Source organism: Pithys albifrons, chromosome 3 (assembly GCF_047495875.1).
Source record: "Pithys albifrons albifrons isolate INPA30051 chromosome 3, PitAlb_v1, whole genome shotgun sequence".
Taxonomy (NCBI): domain Eukaryota; kingdom Metazoa; phylum Chordata; class Aves; order Passeriformes; family Thamnophilidae; genus Pithys; species Pithys albifrons.
Genome location: NC_092460.1, coordinates 20,313,345 through 20,341,241, shown reverse-complemented (window position 1 = coordinate 20,341,241; position 27,897 = coordinate 20,313,345). Strand labels below are relative to the sequence as shown.

Sequence of the window (27,897 nt, the reverse complement as noted above, 5' to 3'; positions counted from 1 at the left end):
GCCCCCAAATGAAAACACTGGTGAGGGGATGACTTTTTCCAGAAAGGAAACCAGCTCCCCTTGGAAAGCAGGCTGTGAGGCTTGTGGGGCATGTTGTCCTTGGCCTTCGTCCCACACCCCTCACAACATGGATTTAGGCCTCTTTCCACGGGTATTTTGAGAGGGATGTGTTTCAGATGTGTTCAATGAATCATTCTGGAAGTGGTCCCATGGAATCTCCCCCACCCCAAGCCCAGCCATTGCACAGCCATGCCAGGCCTGCTGTAATTCCAAACCATTTGGGCCCATCTGATCCAAAAGGAATTTCGTGTCCTGTTAGTTTTAGGGGCTCCTTTTTAATTTTGGAAGCCCCTCTAATGCATTCAGCGGTGAAAGCTCTTGCCTGGTTCATTGAGGTCTCTCACACTCAGGTAATTAGAACCCTTGTTTTTAAGGATTAACCATCTTCAGTTGGTGAATGAATGATCTGCCATTGGAATGTGGCTCACCTTGAACAGAAGATGGTGGATGCTGACATTTGAAGTACAGTTGTCTTCTTCCAACACTTAAAGAAGTTGAGGGACAAATGAAAGAGAAGAAGTCCGAGACACTGATCTTTCATGGATGGGGCAGAAATGCAGGACCAGCTGGTGCTTTCCAAACCAGTCCCTGCTCAGGAGCAGCTGCTGGTGAGCTGCTCTGGGCTCAGCACAGCTGCTGGGGCAGCAACACATTCTGTTTGCTGCTGTAAAGACTTTTTCTTGACCCTATCCTCCACCAAGCCCCAGGTGAGGCTGTGGCAGCCCCTTTGGTGGGACCACAGTCCTGAACGAGGTGGGTTCCTTGGAAGTAGACCAGGACATGACCAGAGGTTGGTTTGTCCTTCCAGCTCTGGAGGCACAGACACCAATTCCTCTCTTGCCAGGCAATACAGAGCCATAGGAACACACCTGTGATTTAAGAGCACTTTATTGTTCTTTAAGGCTACTTTTAAGTACAAAAAAAAAAGATGGCCTGCCAAACCTTTTTTTTTTTTCCAGGTGAAACAAGGCCACAAAAGAATGGTATATTACAGATTTACAAACACAGAGAGAATCTTTTAAACTGAACTGCAGATAACCTGACTCTGTGAAGAAACTTCACCACGTCTTTTGATGGTGAGTTCAGTTTAATGTCCTTCCACCTCCCCCCAACCCTTTGGCTTTCGTGACATTGTGTCCAATATATGTTTTACTGGACATAGCACATTAAATCTTTATTGCCCTCAAATCCATTTACCTATCTCAGATAAGTAAATGTAACCTTGTAAAACAGTTATTATTGAAAATATTAGCTTTAAAAACATTATCTTATTCGTGTTTACAAAGAAATGTAGGAGTCACATTTTCCACAGAGTCCATCTACAGTATTAGTATTGACTGTTATACTGCTCAGTAGCCTGTAGCAATAACAAATGAGTGGCTATTAATGCTAATGCAGTGTCCTCATAGAATAACTGTGTTCCTGCACTTTTACTGTATTACAGACAAATCTACAACAAAAAAAAGATCAACTTTTTTCTCCAACCAAAAAAAAAAAAAAAGAATGATTACAATAAAGGAAAGGGAAAAATTAAATAGCTACATATCATTAACAAATTAATTGTTCCTCAAAAAATACCTACAAATTTCTCTGTACATTCTTTACGCACAGCGTAACGATGGTCTTAAAGTTACCTATATAAAAAAGTGTTCTTTAAACAATCTTCCTACAGAGAGTAGGACACTGAATGCCAAAGCAAGGAAGCATTGACTACCCAGTAAAATGGTAGTGAAATGTGTAAAACTGGGGGCTTAGGTGTTGGGTTTGTTTTTTTATTTGTTTTTTATTTTTTTAAAAGAAAACTGAGCAGCCACCTTCTGACCAAGAGTAAGAGCCAATCTCCTCATCTCTTTCTACCCTGGACCTTTACCAAATTAAATAGCTTAACTTTAAAAAAAAAGAGCATAAAATAAAAGCCACAATGGACCCAATACTGTAACATAGTCCATAATACATCACGTATAGTTCATCTTCCAACCAGTTCTCACTTTCTACACTGAACCAATGGTTTCAGGTAACCAGTATAAAATAACCCCTAGCTGCAACTGTGCTGGGAAGATGGAATGTACTGGGGAGAGCAGTTACACTTAACAAGAAGAGAAGCTCTTAGCACTAGCACAGCTGTGGTTTCATGCCTGCCTCTACTGCCTAATTCCTAGTTAGTAGCTATTAATATAGCAAATGATAATAAATGCAGTAATACCTGTATAAAGTCTCTACTGGAGGAATGTTTGCTGCAACTTGGCATCGGTTTAGGAATAGGCTTAAAAAAAATCATCTTTCACAAACTGTAACAATGTGTTGTCCAGCCAAGACTTGTAACGGGAGCAGTTCCTGCAGCGAGTTAAGGGAGATTACACAGACTTGGTTATAGAAGCAAGTCCCTGTGGAGCAGCAGTGCTGCAGACAGGAGGGTCCTGCACTGAGCTCAGCATCCTGTGCCAGCAGCACCAGCTCCAAGGGTGGCACGAGGCCTGTCCTGAGGCTGCGGCTGAAGTGAAGATCAAATACAAATACCATAGAGTACAACTGTACCAGCAGTAAGTATATCTAGGATTGTTACTGACAAAAATAAACTAATTCTGAAGAGAAGCTAATAAGTATTATGATCCTTACTGTCTATACATTAATAGATACCAGCTATTTTTCATAAAACATGCATCGTTAAGCACTATGGAACCCTCCAACCTCAGCTCTACTCTAACAAACTGCAGTGTTGAGGAAAAAATGCCCGTGTTCTGTACATTATGCAGTCCAGTTGCAAGCACTAAGCACCTGAAATCTAAAGAGAAAGGCCGATAACCTGTATGAGACTTCCCCTTCCAAAGCTGTTTTGCTTTAAGGAAAATCAAACTGATAGAAATGTCATCCTTGAACCTTTTTTCTCAGCAGTTTGCCCTCAAAATATTAGCCTCTTCCAGAAAGTTGCTGTGCAACTTCAGTCCTCCTCCAATAGTGCAAATCATACATGACAGTTCTTTTCAAGTATATACATACAAAATTACTTCACAGAGGGAAAAAAAAAGGCAATGTAAGCAAACCAGACAAATTCTAGTCTCAAGAAGCTAAGAAAAGCAAAAAGCACTTGGGTCAACCAACTAAGTGTAATGGCTTTTGTGGATTAGCGTGCATTATTTTCTCAAGGGGCAGAAGATTTGCATCAGAGGTTTCTTTGGTAATTGAGGCAGGAAAAAAGGATGCTACATCATCTGAATCTTTATGAAATAGTTCCTGCTATCGTTTGTAAGGGCACCCTTTTACAAAAAAACGTGAGTACACAAAAATGTGTTGAAAACTAACCTCCCCTTCCCCAACACTATTTAAGCACTGTTCCAAGCTCAGTCAAACCATGCAGATGCACCAAGGGAAGGTCCTCTCCTCAGGAGACCACGGAGGGCGAGTGATTGTGGTTGACCATGTGGGAGGAAGGGGAGGCCTGGCCCCGCCGCGCCGCCGGCTCAGGGCTGCCGGACACGCCGTCCTTGGCGGCCTTGAGCTGCAGCCACGTGTCCCCCAGGGCCTTGGCAAAGTGGTCATCCACTGAGCCCGTGATGGACACCGAGTTGGCCACTGGCTCTGGCTCCTTGTAGTTCTTGCCGAGGCTGCGGCGGAAATGCTCCTCCACCACGGGGTCACAGGCGGCGCTGGCTGCGGGGAGAGGGCACAGCTGAACCCTGGCACCACTGCCCCACCCACACCTGCCCCTGTGCTTCTGCCACAAACACAGAATTGTTTGGGTTGGGAGAGACTTAAAGCCCATCCCACCCCTGCCATGGGCAGGGACACCTCCCACCAGCCCAGGGTGCTCCAAGTCCTGTCCAACCTGGCCTTGGGCACTTCCAGGGATAGGGCAGCCACAGCTTCTCTGGGATACCTGTGCCAGGGCCTGCCCGCCCTCCCAGCCAGGAATTCCTTCCTAATATCTAACCTAAATCTACCCTCCTTTAGTTTAAGGCCACTTGTCCACCAGCCCTCATGAAAAGCCCCTGTTTGGGTACAGCTGTGCTTCCTGACACCCTTAGAGCGTCAGAGAATGGGGCTGGGAAGAAGATGGAAGGATTTAAAGTAAAAAAAAGTAAAAGTGGAGTTAAATATTTTTGCATTTCTGTGACCTGCAACAAGTGAGTATTTTATATATAATTATAGTTCTCCCTCAGCCTACTAATAGCTACAGTCCCAATTCAGTGGAAACCCTCTTCCCAGACAATCACACAGAACTTATATTTAGGCTTAAACAGAAGTGAAGATGTAAATGGTTCTTCCAAATCCAGTCCCAAGCCTGCTCAGAGCTGTCAGGTGTGAGGAGCCCTCATTCTAAATTCCCTGCCAACAGCTGGCCTCAGGGTTTCATCTCACTGCACACACTCGTGCTTGGAGCACTCAGGAAACTAAATGAAATCATTACCTCTGCACTGGGTGCTACAAGCATTAAAGTGGTGCAATACTATTAAAAAAGGAACAAAGAAGCTGAAAAGACAGGTTTTGTACAGCAATAGGAGTAATTCCTCAGACTAAATATGAAAGAGCTGTGGTTTTACCATTTAGAAACAGTATCTGTGTGTCTAAAGGAGAATTATCTTTCAGAGAGCACGTGGAACTGTCAGGATCCGTGGCACTGGCATCTGTGCTACAGCAAGGCCTGATTGATCCCAAAATAAACTTGAATGTCATGCATAAACCTCTTCCCCTGACAGCACACAAATCTCTTCTGGAGACATTTCCCCCTCTTCCCAAGCCCACATAAATGCAGCTGAGGTCTCACTGGGGCAGCTCTCTTGACAGCAGAGAAAACTTGCAACAGCTGAGGTCCCCATTGACTGATTTCTCCAAGAGTCTAAGGGTCTCCTTCAGCTTCTAAATCTAGTTATCAACAATACACTGAGCTTTATAAAATTAAAAAAATACTACTAATACTAATAATTACTCTAGTATGGACTTCTAGGTTCCTGCCTACATCACACTGGTGGTGTTCCATGGACACATCCTGGCTGATGAAGCCAGACTGCCATGACCTGTCAGCAGTGCTGTGTGTTAAAGCTCTGCCTCAGCAGGTACAGGACTGGAAATGAAAGGGCTGTGCTTCCCCAGGGCCTTCTCACTCTGCAGTGAGGGAGAGTGAACAGAAACAGCCTCAGGTTTCCCAGCAAGTATTGCCTGAACAGAGTCCATGAAAAGTAGTAATTGCACAGAAGGCAGAAAGCTAAAGCTCCCTGCTTGGGTTGCTGTAGCAACTGCCCTTTAGAGCTCTTTGTGCTATCCATGCAGAGCAGGGTGCAGAGTATGGCCTTTGGAAGAGTATTTGTAGCTGCAGGAAAGATTCCTGCGACTGCAGCTGAATAGTAAGAATCCAGCGGCTATTGAAACACCAGGGAAACTGCAGCTCCCAAAGTAAGAGCCTGGTGGGATCAGCTGGCCCTGGCTGCTATTTGTCAGAGGGACCAAAATAAACAAAATAATAATAAACAAAATAATGGCTTACTTGGGGGGGGGGGGGGGGGGGTGTCGTTTTTTTTAAGGAAGCTTTTCAAAACAAGAAGAAAGAGCACCTCTCCCCCTCCAACTTTGACTTGGTACTTTCTCCAGTGGCAAAGGATTGATGGTTAGAAAGTGCATGTCTGGGGAGCAGCGATACAAAGAGGTGCCCATTGTTTCACCCCCTTTTACTGCTGTTAATACATCAGTGCCTGCACAGCTAAGGCTGGTGAGACCATCCTGTTCTCCTGGAATGCTAATGAGGCTGTGGGGAGAGGCTGGGATGGCACTTACTGCTGGAGGCTCTCCTGTAGGCAGCCCCGGAGCCGCAGCCGCTGTGCGCCACGGGGCAGTGCGACAGGTTGCAGTTCCGCGTGCTGGCAGAGGCGCAGGTGATCACAGAGGGACGGTTCTGGGGGCACATAGAGCGGGCAATCAGCCACAGCAGCACCAGCTAAACTGTCAACCAGCCAATTCAACAAGGCACAGTAAACCCCCAAATATTCAGCTTTGTCTGACTTAAAATTTAAAAAAATCCACTTTATTTCCATAATGGTTCTTGTTACTGAAGTGGTGAGCAGCCACACAGGAAAAGGGCACTGTAGAAGCATTACAAACATTACAGTGATTTTACAGTCACTGTATCAACCTCCCAGACATTTCATATCCTGCACTAAGTGTGAACACATTAAATGCTTGTTTCATCCTGTGGCCACACATCTGTGTCTTTTCAGGACTCAGAAGGGCTTTGCAGATTTTGCTGACATTTGCCATCTTGGTGTTACCCAAGTTTTACTGGTACCATTTTTCATTCAGAAGTTTGAGTTTTCCTAGCCCTAATTCTGTATTCCCTACTACAGACACAGAGCAGTAAGCCCATAAAACAGGTAATATGAGGAGCTCCTGAGCCAGTCATGACCACAAGTTGTAATTAATCTGCCTTTCCAGCACTACTTAACCAACATCATCCTTTTTCATTCTCAACACATGCAAATCTCCCAGAATATCTATTCACATCTACTTGCATCATCGTAGCTCTGCTACTTTGTACAGAGTGTAAACATAAAATACTCTTTTCATCGTTGTTTACTACGTAAATGTACATTGAAACAAGGCCTTGGGAAAAGAAATATCCCAGTTTCTCCAGGCGGCTGAAGGGAAGAACACATGTATTGGAATAGATTTGCTTTGTATCTTTGGTGTATCTTCTGATGCAAAAAATCCATTAAACTCAATGCAAGTTAATATTTAAGTTTCCAAAAAATTAACAGAATTGATGTAATTTAACTTCTATCCATTTTAAAAACCTGTGAAGCAAACCTACAAAAATCACTGCATTATTCCCATCAGTGGGGAAGGAAGGAGTTTTCCTTGTTTGGTGGTACTTTATGCACTGTAAGAGCAAGACCAGTAAAGTCTTGCTCTTGCCAGTAAAGATCAAGACCTGTAACATAAAAGAGCTGAGTTTTCCAGGGAAGTTTAACACCATTTGGCAGGACACAACAGGAATGAGGCTATTTACATCTTACTGCACTGACAGAAAAGTAAAACAAAATAAATAAAGAAAAAAAAGGAAATATTTGATTTTTTTGTAAGCAGTTCACATGTGGAAGTATTTATTTCTATAGGAGCCAGGATGTTGTGCCTCTCTGGAGTGGATTTTTGAGAAGGGTATATATGCTAATCTCTTCAGATGAGTATTTTGGACATGAAAGAGGGGAGAAGTTGAGAGGGACAGGTAATAATGGCTCAGGAATCCCTGTGCCAACACCACAGAGGATCCCAGAGGCAGGAAAAGGCATCTTACAGAGTGCCCTGCTATGGCTATGTGTGTACAGAGCACTGAGCAGAATACAGACACTTGAATGAAAATACAGAGGTAAATTGAAAATTTAGCAACAGTGCATACAACAGAATACTGAATAACCCTGTCCTGCTGAAAAGAAGGGAATTTTGGCCCACCTGTTTATTAGAAACAAAGTAAGATGAAATTCCATTCAACACGTTAAGGTTGAAATAAAAAAACAAAACAAAACAATGGATCATCAACTCAGAGATTTTCTTTTCACTACACTTTTTATTTTGTATGATTTCTATTCTGTGATCTTAGCAAGGTCTCAACATCCTATTTTACCATGAAAAATTATTGTAATCTAACTGAAAATGTCAGAGATAACAGGAGAGAGGAATGGGCAGCAGGATCAGCCCAGGTCAGACAGTGGAGCAGCTGCTGAGCAGGGACTCAGCAGTAACACTACCAAAAGGCACAGTGTTGTCACTGGAGCCTGTCCCTTCCCTTCTCTGTCATCACTGATAACCAGGAGCCAACCCACACTGAGCAACAGCTCTAAAGGCTACAGCCAAGGGGTGTGAGAGAGCAGCAGTGCCAAGTCAGGGGGTTTGGCATAGCCCATCTAAGGGACTGGTGTACACAGCCAGCCCTGTGGGAATCTGCAGGGGATGGGAAGTTGATGGCTCCCATGAAAAGCATGTGAAAAACCATCTCCTCCAAGGGTTCACATTTCACAGAACGTTGTTGTAGGAGAGAAAGAACAAAAGACATATTTGGGTACATGGGCCAGTTTAAGAATGTGCAAAAAAAGCCAAAAAACAACCAACAAACAAAAAAACCCTCCGACAAGCACTCCAACATAGGGAAATAAAGTATAAAATAATAAAAAATAATTACTTGGCTTTAGGAAAAGTCATTATGAACAAGTGACACAACACTGCTCTGAACATCACAGCAAATGCTTTTGGCTGGCTGAAACAACTAAGGTCATTCCAGCTCCTTCGACCTGGAAGACTCAGTAGTGCAAAATTTTCCCTTATGCCTTTTGTGTCTTGCACCCCTTTTTCAGCAGTGCTGGTGGGACAGAGCCAGGACAGAGGGGAAGGAGCACACATGGATGACCAAGAGGGGCACAGAGGATACCCTCTGCCTGGAAACTGCATCAGTCACTGTCTAGCAGGTGCTGGGGCTTCACTGAAACCCACAACTGCACTCCCACTTACAAGACATGCATTGGAGAAAGCAGCAAGGCCAAGAGGTCTGTGACACAGATACCTTTACACATCAGTGATACATTCACATTAAACACAATGGTATCTCCTGCCTACTGTAGCTGACACCACGTCCTGCTTACACCTGGTTGTGCTCCCTGTGCACAGTCAGGACTGCACCCCACCCCCTGCCCAGCCCTACCTGCTGCCGCTCCACGGGAGTCAGGGTGGGTGTGATGCCCACTGTCCTGGCTGCATCCATGCTGTTCTTGGTCAGTGCCAGAGGCTGGTCCATGCTCAGGCTCGGGATGGAGGCATACATGTGGTTGGCATGCAGGCTCATGGTGGGGGCAGCCGCCCTCTCGATGGGGCTGCGGCTCCGCTCGCGGTGCTCCTTCCGGTACTCCCCGTTGGCGGTCTTGTTTCTACGGCATGACAGGAAAAAGGGAAAGGCCTCACTGTTGAGCTGCTGTTCTGAGATATACAACACTAAATTCCTGTAAGAAACACTAGGAAATGCACTTTGCTTGGGCCCTGGGAGGTGTAGAATCAATCCCTCAGCGAGGTCCCCCTGGTCCATCCAGCAAGGAGAAGCCAATCATCCACACTTCCCAGCTCTGGCAACCAGCACTTCTCTTCAGCCTAGAATTTCTTCAGATGCACCAAGATCAGACACCTCCTCATTTAACATATTATGACTTCCACTCTGTCTCCTAACACTGCAATATTCTTTAAGTATGGCTGAAGCCCAAGAAAACTTTATTTTACTGAAAACACATGATTGATACCAGCAAAAATGCAGTGAGTCCAGGCAGGAAGTAAAACCTTTGGAGCAGAAAATGATGGAAAAACAAACTATACTGCACTTATCTCAGAATCATTTAATTACAACTGCTCTCTCACACGACTAATTTCAAACTACTCCTGAAGAGTAAACCCCAGCAGATGTGCTCACGTAATTAGCCTATCATTCACTGCAAGGAAAATAAAGCTGGGTTTGCACCTATGGATGAGGGATTTCAGTTCCCATCCCACAATATATAATTGCCCTTAAAGGCAAACCAGTGACTCAAGGGAAAGGTACTTCACTCATCACACAGATGAGGGTGGGTTTCACTGGCAGTCTGGAGGGTACCAGTATTGTAAGACCTCACACACCGCAGAACTGGTGCCTCACTGTCAAACTGCAAACTCCATCTGTCCTTTCTGCAGGACAGCACCAGAGGAGAAAGCTGGCACTGTGGAAAATAAAACCTGTCTTCAGAAGATTGTTGAAGTACCAATGAAGCGTCCTATGTGTCCTGTATATAAGTGGGTAAAATCCAAAGTGGTTTTCCCCCTATATTTCAAAGAGTGTCACAGTAAGTTAACATGCAGGAGCATTCTCAATACTGATGAATTAGGCAGACACACAAAAGGAATCAGTTCAGTACCAAAGTTACAAGTCCAAAAATCTAATGCCTATTTCAATGCGTGAGGAAGTGTCTCCAAAAGGAAGGCTGAGGGGTCCTGCCAGTTGAGGGAAATAAGGAACCCCTGAAACACCCATACAGGCTGTGGAGATGTGCCCTGGTGATCCTGTCCTGGATCCTGTCCAGTTCTAAATCCTTTAGCCTCACCAGCATCCTGTGGCCATGGATTCCACAGTCTAAACTGCCTAATTCTTAAGTACCTTTTCTTTACGGGCTCTTTTTGTTTCTTTTTAACCTAAAATCTGGCTTGGTTTGCTCTTGCCCTGATTCTTGTATTAGGGGAGAGACAAAGTCATTGCTCCCTGCTCATCATCTTCATGCCACCACCAAGTTCATCTCTGTTCAACCACCTTTTTTTTCCATGTAATACTTTATTCAAATAAAATCTGTTCCCGTATCTCTGTCATTTTTGTGGCCCCTCTCAAGTATGAGCTAGAGAGCTCATCTTTCTGGAGATGAGGGTCCACATCTCTGCTATGTTGAGGAATAGAACTTCTGCTGACCTAGTCACAGTTCTTCAGTGCTACTGTTCAGCATGCTCAAGAGTCACTTGGTTGTACAGAAATCTGCTATTGCTGCCTGAATCAAATCTCATTTATCATGGTAGAAGTGAGGGTTAATATGATGCCAAGCAACCGGTGACTTGAGAACCTCAGGACACAGCCCACTCTCTGTGCCAAAATCCCCTGGCATGCTCAGGAGGAGCAACTAACAGCCTAATAACACAATTTGTAACCCTCCGGATCCCCCTGCTCTGCCCCTGCTCTATTGCCTGTCTTTTTTAACTAATTACAAATTAGCAGTTGCAGAGTAGCACAACTGACTGTAACATCTAACCTTGCAGGTCTCCCAGCAGGGTGCTCAGGATGGTCCCTGAACACTGTGTGTTTCCCAAACCTCTGCAGGCTGGATTTGGACAGCAGAGAACAGCTGAAATCCCCTGGGAATGGCTCTCCCAGCCCTGGGTCTGCCTCAGGTCCCTGCTGTGCAGGAGGTTTGGCTTTGCAGCACTTGGAGCCAACGTGAGTGAGCGGCAGCACAACTACACCCAACGTACAGCAGCTCCTCTGGAATTCCAGCATGGAATCAACCCCTGGACACAACCAAACCCTCCTGCCCCACAGCCCTGAGGAGCAAGCAGGAGCTTCAGAAACAGCACAGGAGCCATGAGATATCCTGGGAAACGGCAACAGGGAAAGCCACGGCCAAAATCCCTGTTCCAATGAAGGCTGTGCAGGGATGGGCTGTTCTGGGTGCTGCAGTCAGGACCTTTGGTGGCTGCAAGCCAAACTCTCCCCGTTCAACAAAATATTATCTGGTCTACTACAACTTAAATGACCATTTGGAGGCTGCAAAACCACCTACAGCTCCAGCAGATTCCTACTTTTCACTCCCTCAAAGGAAAACATTCTGTTTGGAATTTTTAAATGCAAGCTGATTTTCAAAGGAAAAAATCTGTTTCGCCCACCAAGAATACTTGTAAAATGAGACAAAAAATGTACCTACACCAGTTGTTTGGAGATTTTTCCTTAGAACTCACTTTTCAACAACTTAGTGCTGCATTTACTGGGGGTGGGGCTGTCAAGTGACCACTGATGAACAAACTTACTGAAATTCCCAAGCAAAATAAATTTTCCATTTTACACACCAGCACCTATTTCACTCATTCTCACTTTAAATGAAAAGTCACAGCCCTAAATATTGGTAAACTGGTAGTTTTGATTTCCCCCCAAAACCCAAACCAACAAAAAACCAAACAAAAATCCCAACAGAAACCAAAACACAAAAAACCCCAACAAAACTTTCCTGCAAAGATTTTTGGAAGGGACCAAGAAACTGGGCAATGAATGGGAAGAGCCTGATCCCATGAACAAGAACAGCAGGCAGTTCCCTAAAGACACACAAAATTACTGAGATATCTCAGCAATCTCCGCAGGCCACACCCCAGCCCTTTCTGTAGGCAAAGAATTCCCTCTTCCTAAATTAGAACAACTCCTCTTCCAGGAAGGGAACTGTTTCATACTCCACTCCTCCAAACTCTTCTCCTCAATTCATCTACTTCAGCTATACATTCTGTGCAAAAAAAGAAAAATACCTGAAGCTTCTCCTTCCACATCAGACATTATTTTTTCTGAGCACAGCTGGAAATGTTACAGCACTGTGTAGGGCAGGAACATGATAGCTCTGCCCTCATGAAAATACACTTGTTGGTCCTTTCTATTTAAATATAAATAGCAAATCCTACTGACATCTGACTCCACTTGCAAGACAATTGTACTTAAAATTATTTATAGGGTATTCAATTTCCCATTATTAAGCAATTTTAGTTTAAAATGCCACTTTAAAAATAATTTTCTATTCGAAATGGAATTTTTTTACAATTTTTAAATTATTAATTATTGAGAAAAGTCATTCTTGTTTTGCTGTTAGTCAGTTTATCTTAAGGGCATCAAACTGTGTGTGTGTGAAGATAATTACATTTCACAGAAGTCCATTAGCTTAAACTTTCCACATGAACTGAACAAGTAGAGATGCATCTCTTACGACCAGAAACAAGGGCAGAAAATTACAAACAAGGATTTGTGACCAAGTTTGAAAAAGAACTTAAAAATATGTACTACAAATAAATCCAGCTGTCTAAACAGCTTTGCCATCCCCAGACTCCATTTTATCTTACAAACCAGAATATGCCACCCTGGACTGCATGTGCCACGGGGGAGATGCCAGTGCAGCTCCACTGGCTTAAAACCAGCAATTCCCATGGTGAGACCAGAGTTCTGCATCAGTTACACCCATCACCCTCCCTACCTGCCAACACAGGTAATTCCAGCTACTTGCAGGTTTGTTTTAGCAAAATTACACAGGATTCCAACCTAAAATTCATTTCTCCACCACTTGAAAAGCAGACATTGTTTTCCATGTTGCTCCCCAGTGAATCATAACCAGGCTCCAGCACTTACCAAGCATCATGTGCTCGGGGGGATGTCACACCAAAACCACACTCATCCTGACTGCAATCTGCAGCAGCCTAGTCTGAGGAATCCCTAACACAGCAGTGCTCAGCTCTCCTCAGAACCAGTCCAAAGGTACCCAAAGGCACCGCCTGCACTGTTTGCTGCAGAGCCTTTGCCGTGGCCGTTCCCTGCGCTGGCACAGAGTGTGGTGCCTCACACTGTCCTGCAGGAACAGCAGAGCTCTGCCAGGGCTCCAGGAAAAGGGAAAAGAGGCCCAGCGAAGGGGATAGTTCTGCTTGCACTCACTTCCAGCCTGCAGAGCCTTAAGGAACACTTGCCAAAAGCATTACTATACCTCCAAGAGAAGAAATCACAACGTTTCATGCTCCCTTTGGCAGAGAGAGCTCGGACTCGATATGGTTGTACAGAGGAGTGTGTTGCACTTGCACAAAGAACAACTATCCCCTTGCATGTAAAATGCTTTCTTCACACAAACACAATGCATAATAATGCTTAAGAGCAAGCTTCCATTTGTGTAACAACTCAAACATGACTTACATGTTTTCAGCATCTCTACGATATTTGTTTTCTACCATCTTTTACTGTCTCTATACACAAACTCTGAAGTCTAAAAGAGGATAGTTGCTTTTGTTACAGACTACTTAAAATCCAGAATATGCAACCCTGGACTGCATGAGCAGTGGGGCAGATGCCAGTGCAACTCCACTGGCCTAAAACCCATCAATTTCCATGGTGAGACCGGAGTTCTGCATCAATCACTCCCAGCACCCTTCCCCCCTGCTAACACAGGTAATTCCAGCTACTTGCAGGTTTGTTTTAGCAAAATTACACAGGATTCCAGCTGATCCTGAATATCTCCTCCACATGGTAGGAATCATTTCTGAAAAAGTATCTATCTGCATTTTATCTGCTACTGTGAGGTGGGAAAACTAAAATTTAAAGTGGTATTTCAAAATACAGTTATATATATGCAGAGGGAAAACCTAAGTGTTCTTTACTCAGATTTTTTTAAGCAATCTGAATTCACTAAAAAAAAAAACAACCAAAAAACAACCCAAATAAAAACTGAAAGTTGTATCACTTTGCTCTGTCAGACAATTTTCTGCAGTGTTTATACCATGAAAATATACTCCAAACAGACCAATGCCTTCTTCAAACCACATCTCCTCTGAATGTCTGTCATCTAAATACATAAACCTTCCCTATCCCAATTTATTAACTTTATGCTTCCCAGTTCCTTTGAGTAGGCTTTTCCTTTCATGGCTCAGTACTCCTTCCCAAAAAGCCTTCAAAGGGGCAACTTGATGAGATCCTTGTTTCTGCAGGAATCACTCCTGCCACAGGACCTGGACACACAACAGCTTTCCCAAGAAAGTTAATGAACATCCTCCCTTTTTTTGTCACTGCTGATATTTTAATATTATTTGTGCAGTATCTTCATCCCTGCAGGAACTATGGCCAAACCAAAGCTTGTGTTTGCAACAACACAAGGCTCCAGTTGGTGGCTGCTCCCTGGGAAGGCCTTTCCAAGGCAGCACTGGAGCATCCCTATCTCCTGCTCTGCCCTGGATGGGCCCAGCTGGTTATAGAGGGCTCACCACAGAGGTCTGCACTGGAGCATCTTCCATCCCTCCTCCATCCCAGTGTGGTTCAACAAGGACACAGGCAGCTGAGTCTTCCCTCTGTCCTGGGCTCCAGACAACTCCTGAGAGCCACAAGGATTTCAAGCACTGCCTCAAAGCTTCTCCAGACACCAATAATTAAACTTAACTCCTTCCAGAAAACAGCTTTTGTTCTTTTGAATTTTCAGTTTGAGCACGAGCACCAGCACCAGTCTGGAGAATTAAATATATTTATGCAAGTTCTCTCAGAGTCCAAAGCACACATGCATCAACAAGACCAATTTTCCCTGCTCTCCCAACTCCTCTGTAACTGGAATCCGGCAGCTCCTTCCCTTAAAAAAATTCAATTCATGAGGGTTTTTTTCAGCTTAGTGCTACAGCCAATGGAAAGACCTTTGAAATGAGAAGTCTAAACCACTGAAAATTCACTAGCAAATAGGATAATCTTACATATAAACAAACACAGGTCAGCCTTTCTATATTTATCCTCACCCAAACAGGATTTTCAGAGATAAAATCTTGGACCAGATAGTTACTTGCAAATGGACTCAACCACGAGGACAGATTTTACAGTAAAAGAAAGAAACCAGTAAGCTGTGAAATGCATGAAGGAGTGTCCCATTACTGCCTGCACCAAGTACAAATAGTCAGATACTGATGAACTTCCCTTTCTGAAGGCTTCATAGTCACAAGTATGAAAGAATGCAAGAGAACCACATGATTTAAGACCTCAGTCCAATACCAAACCCACAAAACTGAAATCTAATGTACAGTAAAATCAATTAACACAACCTCAGATCCTACTTATTTTCTCATAGGAATTTTTTTAATATTTGGCCATCTTTGCTCCAGCACTCAGGTTTGTTTTAAAAGGTAGCACTGGTTTCTTTGTAAAAGTAATCACTTGCTCCATCTGTAAGTAAAACACTGGGATTCATTAAATGAGAAGTTATGTCAGTGCTGGAACACGTGTACATATACAGTGTGCAGAAGCACTGACAAAGTTACCTCACTGCAACAGGCACAGGCTGCAGGTTACCTGTAATTCAACTTGTAAAAAAAACAAGGAAAAAATTACCCACTAATCTCTCTGGTCTGCACTGCTACTGCCTGTTTGCTCAACCCTAAACCTGCTCCAGGTCCTACCTTTAGATTCTCGTTTTGCTTGGTACACCTCATAGCTCATTCTAAAGTTCCATCATTTTTTGAAGAGATCAAGCCATACCTGAGATGCAAACAACAAAATTTCAACACATAATAAACATCTGGAAAAATTCTGAAATTAGAAGTGATGTCACTAATTCTGCTGAGGCAGCTGTAAATATGAATTAGCCTGTTAAGAAAATTAAATTAATCTTAACAATCATTAATTGCTCAAGAAGTGGAGCTGGATCACAGAAAGTTCCAGTATTTCAGTATTACCAGAACAAGTGTCTGAGTATAACTGGTCATTGCAGCAATCTTAAAAAAATTCCTAAAATGTACAATGATTTCTGGAGTATAAACATAATCCCATTTCATGTCTTCAAAGTCTTGTTTAACTCTTTGTAGGTGGGAACCAACAGCTGAGTACAGCTGTCATCAGATCTGACTTGGTTTTCAAGGACCGAGGACAAAAATATTCATCCTTTAGGCAAAGAGGAGAAACTTTCTGGTCCTCTAACCTGCAATGGGGCATCTCTGGCTTCTCCCTCCCAACTCTGCCCAGGAACAGCACAGTTCTTGGGGAGGAGACAGCACAAGGAACAAACCTTTGGGATTTATCTGGTTCAGCTGCTTCCCCATAACATTCTCTGGAAGGAACAGCAGTAGCTTTAGTTGCCTTTGGAAAATCCTGCACAATACGCCAGAAAAAAGCATAATGGAAGAACTATTTCTGCCCACTATGAAGAACAAAAGACAGAAGATGTGAACATTTGGGGAGCTGAAAAAGGCACTGCAGAGGATGTGGTCTGCCTTTAGAAGAAGCTGCTACTGCAGTTCAGAGAGCACTTTTTTGGAAGGTGGTTTCAGTGAAAGTATAAAACTCACGACATATCAAAGCATGCCAGAAACAATCCCACAGCTGCCAGTCAGGGCCCACAACTAGGATTTCATTTCTAGCTCAAAAGTAACCTCTACAGAGGTCACCACAGCACCAATGGCACAATAACCTTATTCTGAGACAGTCAAACAAAGCTGGGGAAGCAGAGAGAGCCTGTCAATGCTGACTTCTGGAGAGCAGGGCAGGGTAATGCAGATCCTGGGACCAACAGAAGAGCATCTAGAAAGGCAAGTCATCGCTGGAAGGGAAACTAAAAGTGCCTGTAGAGAAATCTGAACTGTTTCAAGTCCATGAGGCACTTTAAATGCTTGGAGGGGAGAATTTCAGAAAAGAAAATGATAAAAAAATGAGGTTAAACACACACTCCAAACTTTTCCTAAAGTTTCTAACAAGCAGAAAACAAAACCTGACAGCATAGAGAAAAAGCAAAGAGGCTTCCATGCAAACAGCTGGAAGGTCAGAGGGGTTACTGCAAAGATTCAGAGGCAGCTATAAAGGGATTCATTTGCACCCAGTGCATGGCCCATCCAAACACCTCTGGCAGACATTTCCTCCTACATTCTACCAATTCATGGGCTGGGTCACGTGCAGCTTTTATAATTCAGCCATATTAACATCCTTTTCAAGTAAAACTTGGCACATGCAACAAACCCTTTATACTCGAGTCACTGGAAAATACCGTAAAAACTATTTATGATCACACAGAGAACACCATGGGCCAATGTCAGAGAAAGGCTGCACATAAAATACAGCAGTGGGTCATGTCCCAGAGCAGCAAGATGAGCCACATGCATGTGCTCCCAGTCCTGCAGGGTGCATCAGGCTGCTCTGCAGTCTCTGGGAAAACTCAGCAGTGAGGCTGTGCACAACTGTCAGAGGAAATCAAACATGGCCGTGACAGTTTTTTAAAGAGTTCACTGCGTTGTTCCTCACAATATCTTCTACTTTTTTTATTTGGAAAAAATACTCAGTGTTCATCACTCAATGTCTGTCATGGCACTGTTTTTGTAAAAGTGGGCACCAGGTTAAGTCAAGCCATGAATCCCAAACTCTCACCACTTTACAGGACTTTACTTAGTTCCATCACCTAAAAGATGCATCAGGTGAAAATCGTACAATAGAGGAGCAGATTAAAAATTTTCTTCAAAGAGACGATGTGGCAAGTAAAAGACACCAACAACATGAGAATGGCAAGCTTATTTAGTAAGAGCTATAACAACACAATAGGGCAGTCCCGTGGCATAAAGCAGAGCACTCTGGACTCTGAATCCCAAGGACCTGAGTTCCAGCCTCAGTGGGACTGTCCCCTGGCAGTTCAAGCCCTCCCTGCAATCCCATCCCGTCAGATCTCGGATGCTCAGCAGGGTCAGCCCGGTCAGTACCAGGGGCTGTGACAGTCCCGAGGACTTCCCTGTCACTGTCCAAGCTGGCTCGGCCGTGGCAGATGGACCTCAGGACTGAAATGGTGGGGCCAGTTCTGCTCACCCTGTGCCTCACCTGAACAATCCCCTGTGCAGTCTGGAAGGACACGTGGGGAGAGCCCTGCCCAAAGCTGCGTTCACGAAGTTTGGCCATACATACACAACCCAGTCTCTGAAAATAAGGTCACAGTGCTAGAATTAACTGTGTTAAATTTTCAGCAGATGGGACTGTAAAGCCTTCTTTTCCAGCTTCAGTGGGTCTTATGAGAAAGAGGGAAGAGGGCCTGGGTGCTTAAAGATTATGGTCTCTATCCATCAGATACACATTGTAATATTAGTTGATGTGCAGCAGAAGAGTTGAAAAGGTACAATAATTCAGTTTCATACAGAAGTTTCAGTAATTCTCAAAAAAAACCCCAGGCTCTTCAGGTCTTTAGACTGAGAACAGTGTTTAAATAACTGGTTTTAAGAAATTAGATTTTTTCCACAGGCAGTTTTATAAAAGGAATAAACATTTCATTAAAAGTTTATTGAAACTGTTTGTAGTTGCTAATAAAATCTGAATTACCAAAACCTCTAGAAGCACTATACAATAACAGCTTCACTGTATATTGCACAACTACTATTACCAATATAGTAAAATAATTCCTTTGAAAAGCTGACAACCAAAGCAACCCCAGCAGCAGCAGTTGAGTGTTTAGAAGCCCTTTGTGCAGCTCAGGCACCCGAATTACCCATCACACTCTGCAGTCAACAGTATCCTCTCACAGCAGCTTCTGGTTTCAGGGAGACTTTAGTCAGAAAAGCAAATCACAACAAAAATGTTTGGGGGTTTTACTCTCTTTCCTTCCCTTGCACCCTTTATAAAGTTTGTGAATGATGAAAGTTACTGATTAATTATGTGACTAAAAGATTCATGAAGCATCATTCAGGCAGCACATGGACAGTGGGGACAGTCATGTCCATGTGGCTCACACACGTGTCTTGAGTTGAGCTGGCAAAAAACTACCACAAAGTGATACCAAACACTTGCACAGACAAGGACTGTAAAGGCAGGGCTGTGCCAGGGACACCGGAATGGACCATATGGTGACTGCACTGCGTGGCTCCTGCGTTCCTTACGGGGCACAGCACACATGTGCCACATCACACACACCATGCAGCAGCAGCTGGAGCATGCCAAGCTCTCCCCAGAAGCTCTGAAGGCTGTTCCCACTCCTTCCTCACCAGCTCTCCTGTGCTCAGGTCAGTACACCAGGTGTAACCCACCTGCTGCACACATGGTCCCACTGGTACAGCTGCTGCTGTTGTGGGCACATCCTGCTGTGCTTTGGGAACATTTGCATTGGGAATGAGGAGTTGCAGTTTGTGTACAGCACCGGTCCAGTTAGGTAGGAAATGCAGAAGCAGCTCAGTGTGACCTGAGTAGTCTGGACATGGGATCCATCCATATGGGATCCACCCACACACATGAGGATCCACTCACACCAGGACCCATCCACATGGGATCTATTCACACAGGTGCCCACCCTCAGGGTACCTGCTCACATGGGACCCCATTCCCACCGGGGTCCATCCATACAGGTGTCCAGCCACGAGGGATTCATCCAACAGATTCCCATCTACGCTGGACCTGATTCAGCACCACAGCGCACAGATCCAGCAGCGTTCCCTCCCCGCCAGGAGAAGTAGCCCCATCACTGAGGTCACACCCTCCAGACTGCAGTGGCAGTGAAGTCCTTTCATTTCCCTCCTTGCTTTCTTTAGGGATAAACCTCAAATGCACCCCAGCCCTGGCCCTGGGCAGGGCAGGGTCCCCCCAACCTCCCTGACCTCCAGCATCGCCCCTGGTGCAGGACTCGCCCCCGGGCCTGCCCAAGGACTCCATTCCGGCCCCACTGCCCTGAGAGTGCCCTGAGAGCAGTCCTGGGATCCCCCGTATGATGTCTGGGAATCACAGCCATTGGCTCAGCCAGGCTTGGCAGTGCCACTGCCAGAGTCAAACCCGCTGGGCTGTACCTGCCCCCTCTGGCACCACCTGCCTGGGGAACACAACTACTGATTCAACCAGACATTCATGTAAAGCTTCATTCCAAATCTTACCCTTACAGAGTCATTGTCTATAGCAACCGTGTCCATAACATTCCAGTTCTCAAGAGCACAACTTTCTAGTAAAAGGCACATCTGTCAAACTGCAGGAAACATCTGGGAAAATGGTTAAATAGAAAGAAGTGAAATTAAACCTTTGTTTCCATGGGGTTAGGATATACATTGAGAATATGTTTGCAAAGGTTATTGGTTTGTTTCTTCCCTGTTGTGCAGATATCAGGCTTTTGGACTGGTGCTGAATTTCACCCCACGACAATATATGGTAATTCACACAATGTAACATTTCACTTTCACCCTGGGGTAAAAATCCAACACCAGGGCTCAAGGGATTCCCCATTCACTTAACAGTTGGCCTCAATGATCCTTGTGGGTCCCTTCCAACTTAGTGATTCATGTTCCATCCCTGTGTGAAAAGGTTCCCCAACGCCTTCCCCGAGTGAGTGTTAGGACCCCTTGTGCAACACTAACACAGCTTTTCCCCTCACAAGGCATCTTGGAGCCCTGCCACACCATGGAAGGGTTATGTTCCTTCACAAGAGATGGAAAATGAAAGAGGAAAACATTACATCAAATCAGAAATCTGGAGCCAGCTAACAACCCCCTTTTGTTTGCAAGTGGAAGAGACTGATGATACCTGAGCTACATTACCTGATTTTCCAAGTATGGCAACATATACCCAAATTTTGACAGATAGGTCATTTTGAGACCTATCAAGCCATCAATCAGGTTGCTTTTAGCCCTGGAACTGTTCATAACAAACCTTTCATATGTGCTTGAAAAGAAAGGGACTGGAGTACTTTCTGAAATTCCACTTGGCTAAGAACTGTAAAAGGTGTTAAATATTAACTCAGCTATGGTGGCTCTTTCAAGTCTATCTCTGAAGGTTCAACATTTCTTGGACACAGTTTAACAGTAATTTTACGTATTGTGCTATCTCCATTAGTAAATAAGAAAATACATCTGATTTATTCAGTCTATCATTCAAGATACGCATACAAGGAAAGAAAAAAAATAGGAAAAGCAGTTTGAAACCTGCTTTGTGATTCTTTGTCCACTTAACCAACAAAAGCCACGTTGTGTCAGTTCCACTGGCAATACAGAGCTCAGCTTCGACAGCACTGCTTTGAGAGTCCCAGGTGAACCACAAAATACAAGAGCACATTTGTGCCCAGAGAACTGAGTGAAGATGCTTCACTCAAGCAAATGAGAAACACTTTGGGTGTTCTGAATTGTGTGTTGGGGTTTTTTTCCAATCCAATTTCTCGCGATAAAGTGATAGTGTAAACATATTTCTTAATACCATCTGAAATTTGAAACCCAACAGGCAGTAGTCAGCAGCAAAGAGCTTCTCTGACAACTCCCACACTACCTCCACAAGCCAGGTCTGCATCTTTTCAAGCCCTGCTGGAGCTGGAGCCTCCTCCACAATGAGGACCTGATTTTCTGCAGAACATTTCCACTCTGGGTTCTCAACCAGGCTCAGGGAATGGTACGGAGGAAGGTGACAGAATCCTACTCTATTGGAGCCTTGGTAATTGAGTACTTCAGATCTTACTCAAAATTCCTGGCTTTGAGTCAGAAGCTTGAAGAAGATGCAGCTGACCCTGCTCTGAGCAAGAGGTTGGATGAAATGACCTGTTCTAACATGAATTATTTCATGGTCAGTTTTAGGTCAGATTTTTTTAATGAGTGCCCTGGCGAATTCTATCAGTGTCACTAAAGTGAGCAAATTCCCTTGGATATTTATGGTAAAAACCTCGTGGTACAGGGCAGCTTCCACACTGCAGGAGTCTTATGGGTGGGAGTGACATAATTCTTCATTGGAACCAAGTGAAGACAACCCAGATTTTGAAACAGAACAGTCTGGGTCCGAATGGTTATGTCTGAAACCACACATCATTCTGCATGACACTCATTAAAGTACCTTATTCATGTGCAGACCTTTCCTCATTACAAGAAAAAGCCAAATTAAATATCACACAAACCAAGAGATGATTATTCCTCAGACATCTAATTAACAGATGCAAACATTTTGCCATAAGTTGATTTTTGCGTACAAATTGTCATTGCAACCCTAATGCCACCAGGCCAAATGGAATCACAAGTGGAAAATACTCTGTCCACAAGCCTGCTCGTCCCAAACCCCAAACGGCAACTTCCAGCACGATGTACTCCATGAACAAACAAGAATAGTGTGTGTCTGTGTCTCTGTGTGTGTCTGTGTCTGTGTCTCTGCATCTGTGTGTGTGTGTCTGTGCGTCTGTGTGTGTCTGTGCGTGTCTGTGTCAGTATCTGTGTCCATGTCTGTGTGTCTGCCTGTGTGTCTCTGCGTGTGTCTGTATGTCTGTCTGTGTCTCTGTGTGCGTGCCTGCCTGTGTCAGTGTGTCTGTCTGTGTGTGTGTCTCTGTGTGTGTGCCCCCCGCGGAACAAGGCGGTCTTTGTATGCCCGGGAGACAGGGAGGGAGAATGGGAGGGAAGCCGGGAGGGAGAGAGCGGGAGGGAGGAAGAGAAGCCAGGCTGGGCGAGGGAAGCCGGGAGGGAGGGAGGGAGGGAGGAGGAGAAGCCGGGAGGAGGGAGCGCACTGGCAGCCCGGAGGAGGAGGAGCAGCGCTGCAGCTCCGCCCGCCACACACACAATTCTCTCCTAATCCCAGCTCCCAATTACTCTCCTGGAAATCAGCGCGGTTTTAGTGAATTCACCTGAAAACAACGGCGTGTTTCAACCTGAGGTTGGAAACAAGCGCGCTCCTCCTTCATGCCGCACCAGAAGGTGAAGCGCAGCGCAAAAAGCACTTTTTACTCCAGCAAGATTAAACTTTAGTGAATGCATTTCAAGTAAAGCATCTGAGGGACACACCAGAAAGTGTGAAATGCAAATAAAGGAATTACACATCACCTGTTATTCATTAGGGGTGGAAATACTCATTCTCCCCAAGTGAAGAAGCTAAAGGGTGTACACAACCTCTATCGCTACAAAAAAACAGAAGCTATAATAAGTATGTATAAGTGAGGTAGGCAGCATCACATACTGATTTTAAAAAATAATCCTCAAGGTATGAAGTATATTTTCTTATCCTAAACCTAAGAGTCCTTTGAAAAACAGCCTTTGATAAATAATTCTTTGCACAGAAATTCCATTACGCATTTCAGAATCCCAGTAGGCTTTTGCCAGGGCATTTGATTCACTCTGCTCCACACTCTGTCTGCCAAGAGTTGTGTTTTTCCACGATAAAAGTAAAAACACTCCCAGATGATACTTCAGGGAGTTACACCTGAGCAGGGAATATCTCAAAGACCTCCGTTTCCAAACAAAAGGCTGACGTAACCGGATTTCTAATAAAACATTCAAAGCCTTTAAATGGGTTTATTCCCACTGAAGCACAGTGGGGTGTTGCTACCTACAAGTTAAGGTCAAATTGCTATTGAAAGGTTCAACCATTTATAATGAACCAAACACACAACTGTTGTCCTATTTAATTAAGTTTCCAACCACAAGATGCTGGTTTTAAGAGGATGAGTACACAACTGCTTCCCAGTTCTAACAGCACCATCACAAAGACCCAAATGCCTGAACAAGAACTGCTAGAGATTATAAAACTTCTGTCTTCCAAGAACTGACACCAAATGAAAATGACCTGCCCATCTGGACACTGGGAATCACTGGAGGCATCCAGGCACAGTAGCACAGACTTACACACCACTTTGTGCAGAGATGTGCAGTCTGTAGCCCTATTACTGACCATGGCAGCTGTGCCCAGGTTTTACATCTTTCATCCTCTGCTTCCAGGGGACTTGGTCCTCAAAAACTCAAAATACATAGGTCCCAACTTATCTTTATAATCTGAGTCACAGAATGTCTTTGCTGTCACCAAAGATATTGTGCCATCCAGTCTCCTCACATTACACTCCACATGTCTTACAGATTTGTTTTCTAAACTGAATTATCATCAAACCCACACTTTCTAGAACCTCCAAGTCACTACAATGACTGCCATTATTGTGTTCCATAAAATATTTATTTCCCCAAACCTACTGTCTTTTTCTTTATTGCAAAAAACTCAAGCTTCCACAACACACTTCCCATTTCCAAACCAAAATTTTTAGGACAGTTCAACAAAGTTTGAGTAATCCATTTCAACAGTTAAACCAGGATGTCATAATCCAAAAAAGAGGGAAAACATTAAAAAAACCCAACTTCTGTGGCAGTGGCGGCAGGGAAATGGGAGTAATATTTAAAGAATGTTTGTAAACTTTTCTGATATAGCTGAAATACATAGACATTCAGCTATTTCAGATGTATCACAACAGTTTCACTTTAGTAATATTCCATTAAAAGTGTATTTTCTTATGGCCAGATCAAATTTACAAAATAAAGTAGAAAAAAAGATGGCCTCACAGATGCTATTTTAGGCTATAATTCATCTGCAGCAGATGGTTTAACTGAAACACATTAAGTCACATGAACACTGGACAGAAAACCAGTGCTTTTTATTATCAGATGCATGTTCCATGTACAAAATCACAGAAATAATCTATTGAGTAAAACTGTAAAAATATATCACACTGGAAAATATTAGATAGCTCTAACATACATCTAAGGGAGCACAGGAAATACCTGCCTGTATCTTTTAGCTTTGAACTTTGGTTACACAAGAGTCTGTGGGTTCAGACTTCAGTATTTTTATGGCCTCCACTGTACTAAGTATTCCAATGTATGTAACTGCCATCTGTGTTCTATTTCATCACTAGAAAATGAGTTTAAAAAAAATAAAAATCACACTTTTCCCCATAAAGTTACATAATGTTTCAAAAATGCCATAAATCTCCAGTTGTGTCATGCATGTGTGCCACAGAAATATAGCACATGGTTCTTTTCAATAGCAGCACTCTCAGCTCCAAAGAAAGGCTACAAAGAGTTAAATTTTGGGGTGAAAGAAGGAGGTATGTTGTAAGTGAGAAGTCTCTTTCTGCTTGTGAGCTTTTATTGTTTTGCATTACTTCAGTGCTGGATTCCTGATTTGTAACAAATTCCAAGAGTGCAGACTGCAGGCCCAGCCTGTGACTAACACTGCGGTGATTTATTCGAGGATAAATCCCTCTGAGCACATCTCAGGGCTGCACAGCAGCGCTCAGGCAGCGCGGAATGCGCGGAATGCCGCGGCTGCAGGAGCCGCGAGCAGCCACTGCCACCAGCTGCCCTGCGCTCCATCGCTTCCTCCAGGCAGGAATGAACGGAATTCTCGGAGCCCGAACTTCGTGCCAACCAGGCTTGCACTCCCAGGAATGAGAGCACAGCGAGAACGGCATTTGCTGATTGCCCAACACATGCACCTCGCTCGCCACCCCCTTACCTGTCTGACACAGCCCACACGTGGCAGTCAGAGCGCTGTGCATCCCGCGGGAAGGTCAGCAACGCCCGCGGCTTGCCCAGCCGTGGGGCAGAGCGGGAGCGGCTGGGGCAGAGCGGGAGCGGCCGTGGGGCAGAGCCGGGAGTGGCTGGGGCAGAGCCGGGAGCAGCTGAGGCAGAGCGGCACCGGCACTGGGGCAGAGCGGGAGCAGCCGTGGGGCAGAGCGGGAGCAGCTGGGGCAGAGCAGCACCAGCCGTGGGGCACAGCGGCACCAGCCGTGGGGCAGAGCGGCACCAGCCGTGGGGCAGAGCAGCACCAACCGGCTCTCAGCTCCGGCCCCAGGGATATCCAAGCGCTCCTGCTGCTCCTCCTCCGGCCTCCCATCTCGTCCCGCACAGAGCCCCAGCAGCGGGAAGCAAAGGGAGCAGATTACAAAGAACAACTGAACAATACTTTAGAAATTCCAAAGTGACTACGTATGTTTTACTATAAATAGTTAAGTGGAGCTAATTCCTGTTACTTCATGCTGTATGAAAACAGCAGAAAATAAGAAACCCCATCTAATGGCAGCAGCTTTTGTGCAGATCTTCCATACAGGCTGGAACAAAGAAAAATCCGAGCGCAAAGTTTCAGCCACGGCACGATTTGAGCACACAGAGAGACGCTGTGAGGATCACGTTACGCAGCGAGGCACTTACAGATGTGGGTTGAACATACGACTCATTTTCGAGACGTGGTCGTTCTCACAGTCCAGCTCCTCGTCCGCCTGGTCCATGCTGAGCTTCCTCTTGCCGGGGCTGATGGGCGGAGGGCCCGTGCGGTGCGTGGCGAGCGCGGGGGACACGGGCAGGGGCTGCATTCGGGGCTCCCCTCTCAGCGCTGCCTCACCTGCGGGGGACACAGCGGGGCGTGAACACAGCGGGGAAAAGGGCGGCGAAATAACTGCTTTGAAAACATGCTTGCAGAAAAATTTTCCTCCGAATTCCAGAATTTTCAAAAATTTCCCAAACCCCACAGGCACGTTCAACGCGGCTGTACCATAACGAGGCATCATAAACCACTTCATGCTGGGACAGACATCTGAGCAAAGGCAGCGTAGGAGAGGGGGCAGCTCACCCGAGATGATCCGAAAGGCTGAGCTAACTCATCTTTCCAACAGCTTTTCTAACTCAGAAACATTCCTTCTCACACACTGCAATGCCAACACTGAGCTTTGATTACCTCACTCTGCAAACCAGGACTACTCGCAGTGAAATAAGCTTTGTTCCTTTTCCTATGGTTGTGGTTATAAATTCCAGGGCTGCAGTTCACATTTATGCCAAATATCCAAGATCTAAAACTGAATAAACGTTCAAATTCTCAGATGATTCCCATTACAAAAAGCTGTCCAAAACAAGCTGCTCTGATATATAACTATGCAAGGGAAAAATTAAGGAAAAAAGCTGGAACTTGCTGATGCAAGTTTTAAGTACGTCCTTAAATGTCCTTCTCTATACTTTAAACTTCTCTGTACTTTCTCTATACTTTAAAACTGTGTTTCTGGAGCCACAAACAAAAGAGCACAATTCTTCAGCACAGGAAGCACAGAATTTCACTTGAATAATGCTAATTTCCATCTGGGCAGACTGGGGGTAAGCTCCTGAGGAGATTATAAATTTTTATATAATCTAACACCAGAAAATGCCACTCACATCTGTGTATAAATAATTCCAGCAATGCGAGAGTTGGCTGTGCATAAACATATTGACTTATCATTACTAAACAGGCATTAAAGTCTGACCACAGCACTTTTCCAATTCTAATTAAATGTCTCACTGCCTGTATTGCCTGAAGTGCTGTGCTGCTCTTCAGCACTTAGGGACTTTCCTGGAACTCACATCCTTACAGCCACGGGTCATATTTAGACCTCACAGGGATTTAAAGATGTTAAAAATGCTTTTTGGGCCTCAGCAGGGGCTTGGAGAGGAGCTAAATTAATCAGGGTTACCTATTCTGGTAATATCCCTGAAATAGCCACCTTTGCTAGAGTTTAAAATTTGTATTTTTCCTACACTGCCAGAAGCATTTTGTTTTCTACACAGCCATAATTTCCAGACCTAAAATTAGGATCAAGTTAACTCCATCCACAGCACTGAGGAACCTGACAATGGGAATCTTTGTATACACCACACATTTTCACTGCTGAGGCAGATGATTTATGAAATGCTGCCCTAATTCCACACACGACAAATACCATTTTGTTGGAAAAAGGAATGAGGAGAAAACCTCCTGAATGTTTACCAGTAAAAATAAGCCTTCTGCCAATTTAGTCAGCATAATATAAACTAGCAAATATACACTGATCTATAATACACCACAAGCCATGATTTCTA

General features: G+C 44.5%; 1 protein-coding gene across 3 annotated transcripts in view; it reads right to left on the bottom strand.

Moving 5' to 3' along the window:
* Positions 1-932: 932 nt before the first annotated feature.
* VGLL4 (vestigial like family member 4) overlaps positions 933-27,897 on the bottom strand; it is an 87,247-nt gene continuing 60,282 nt past the window's right edge. For all 3 annotated transcript variants that reach the window (XM_071550903.1, XM_071550904.1, XM_071550902.1), the window contains 4 exons: positions 26,224-26,413; positions 8,738-8,960; positions 5,827-5,944; positions 933-3,708 (listed from right to left, as the gene is read on the bottom strand). In XM_071550903.1, the coding sequence (XP_071407004.1) occupies positions 3,440-3,708; positions 5,827-5,944; positions 8,738-8,960; positions 26,224-26,413 (800 nt within the window). In that variant the 3' untranslated portion in view covers positions 933-3,439. The remainder of the gene's footprint in view (positions 3,709-5,826; positions 5,945-8,737; positions 8,961-26,223; positions 26,414-27,897) is intronic.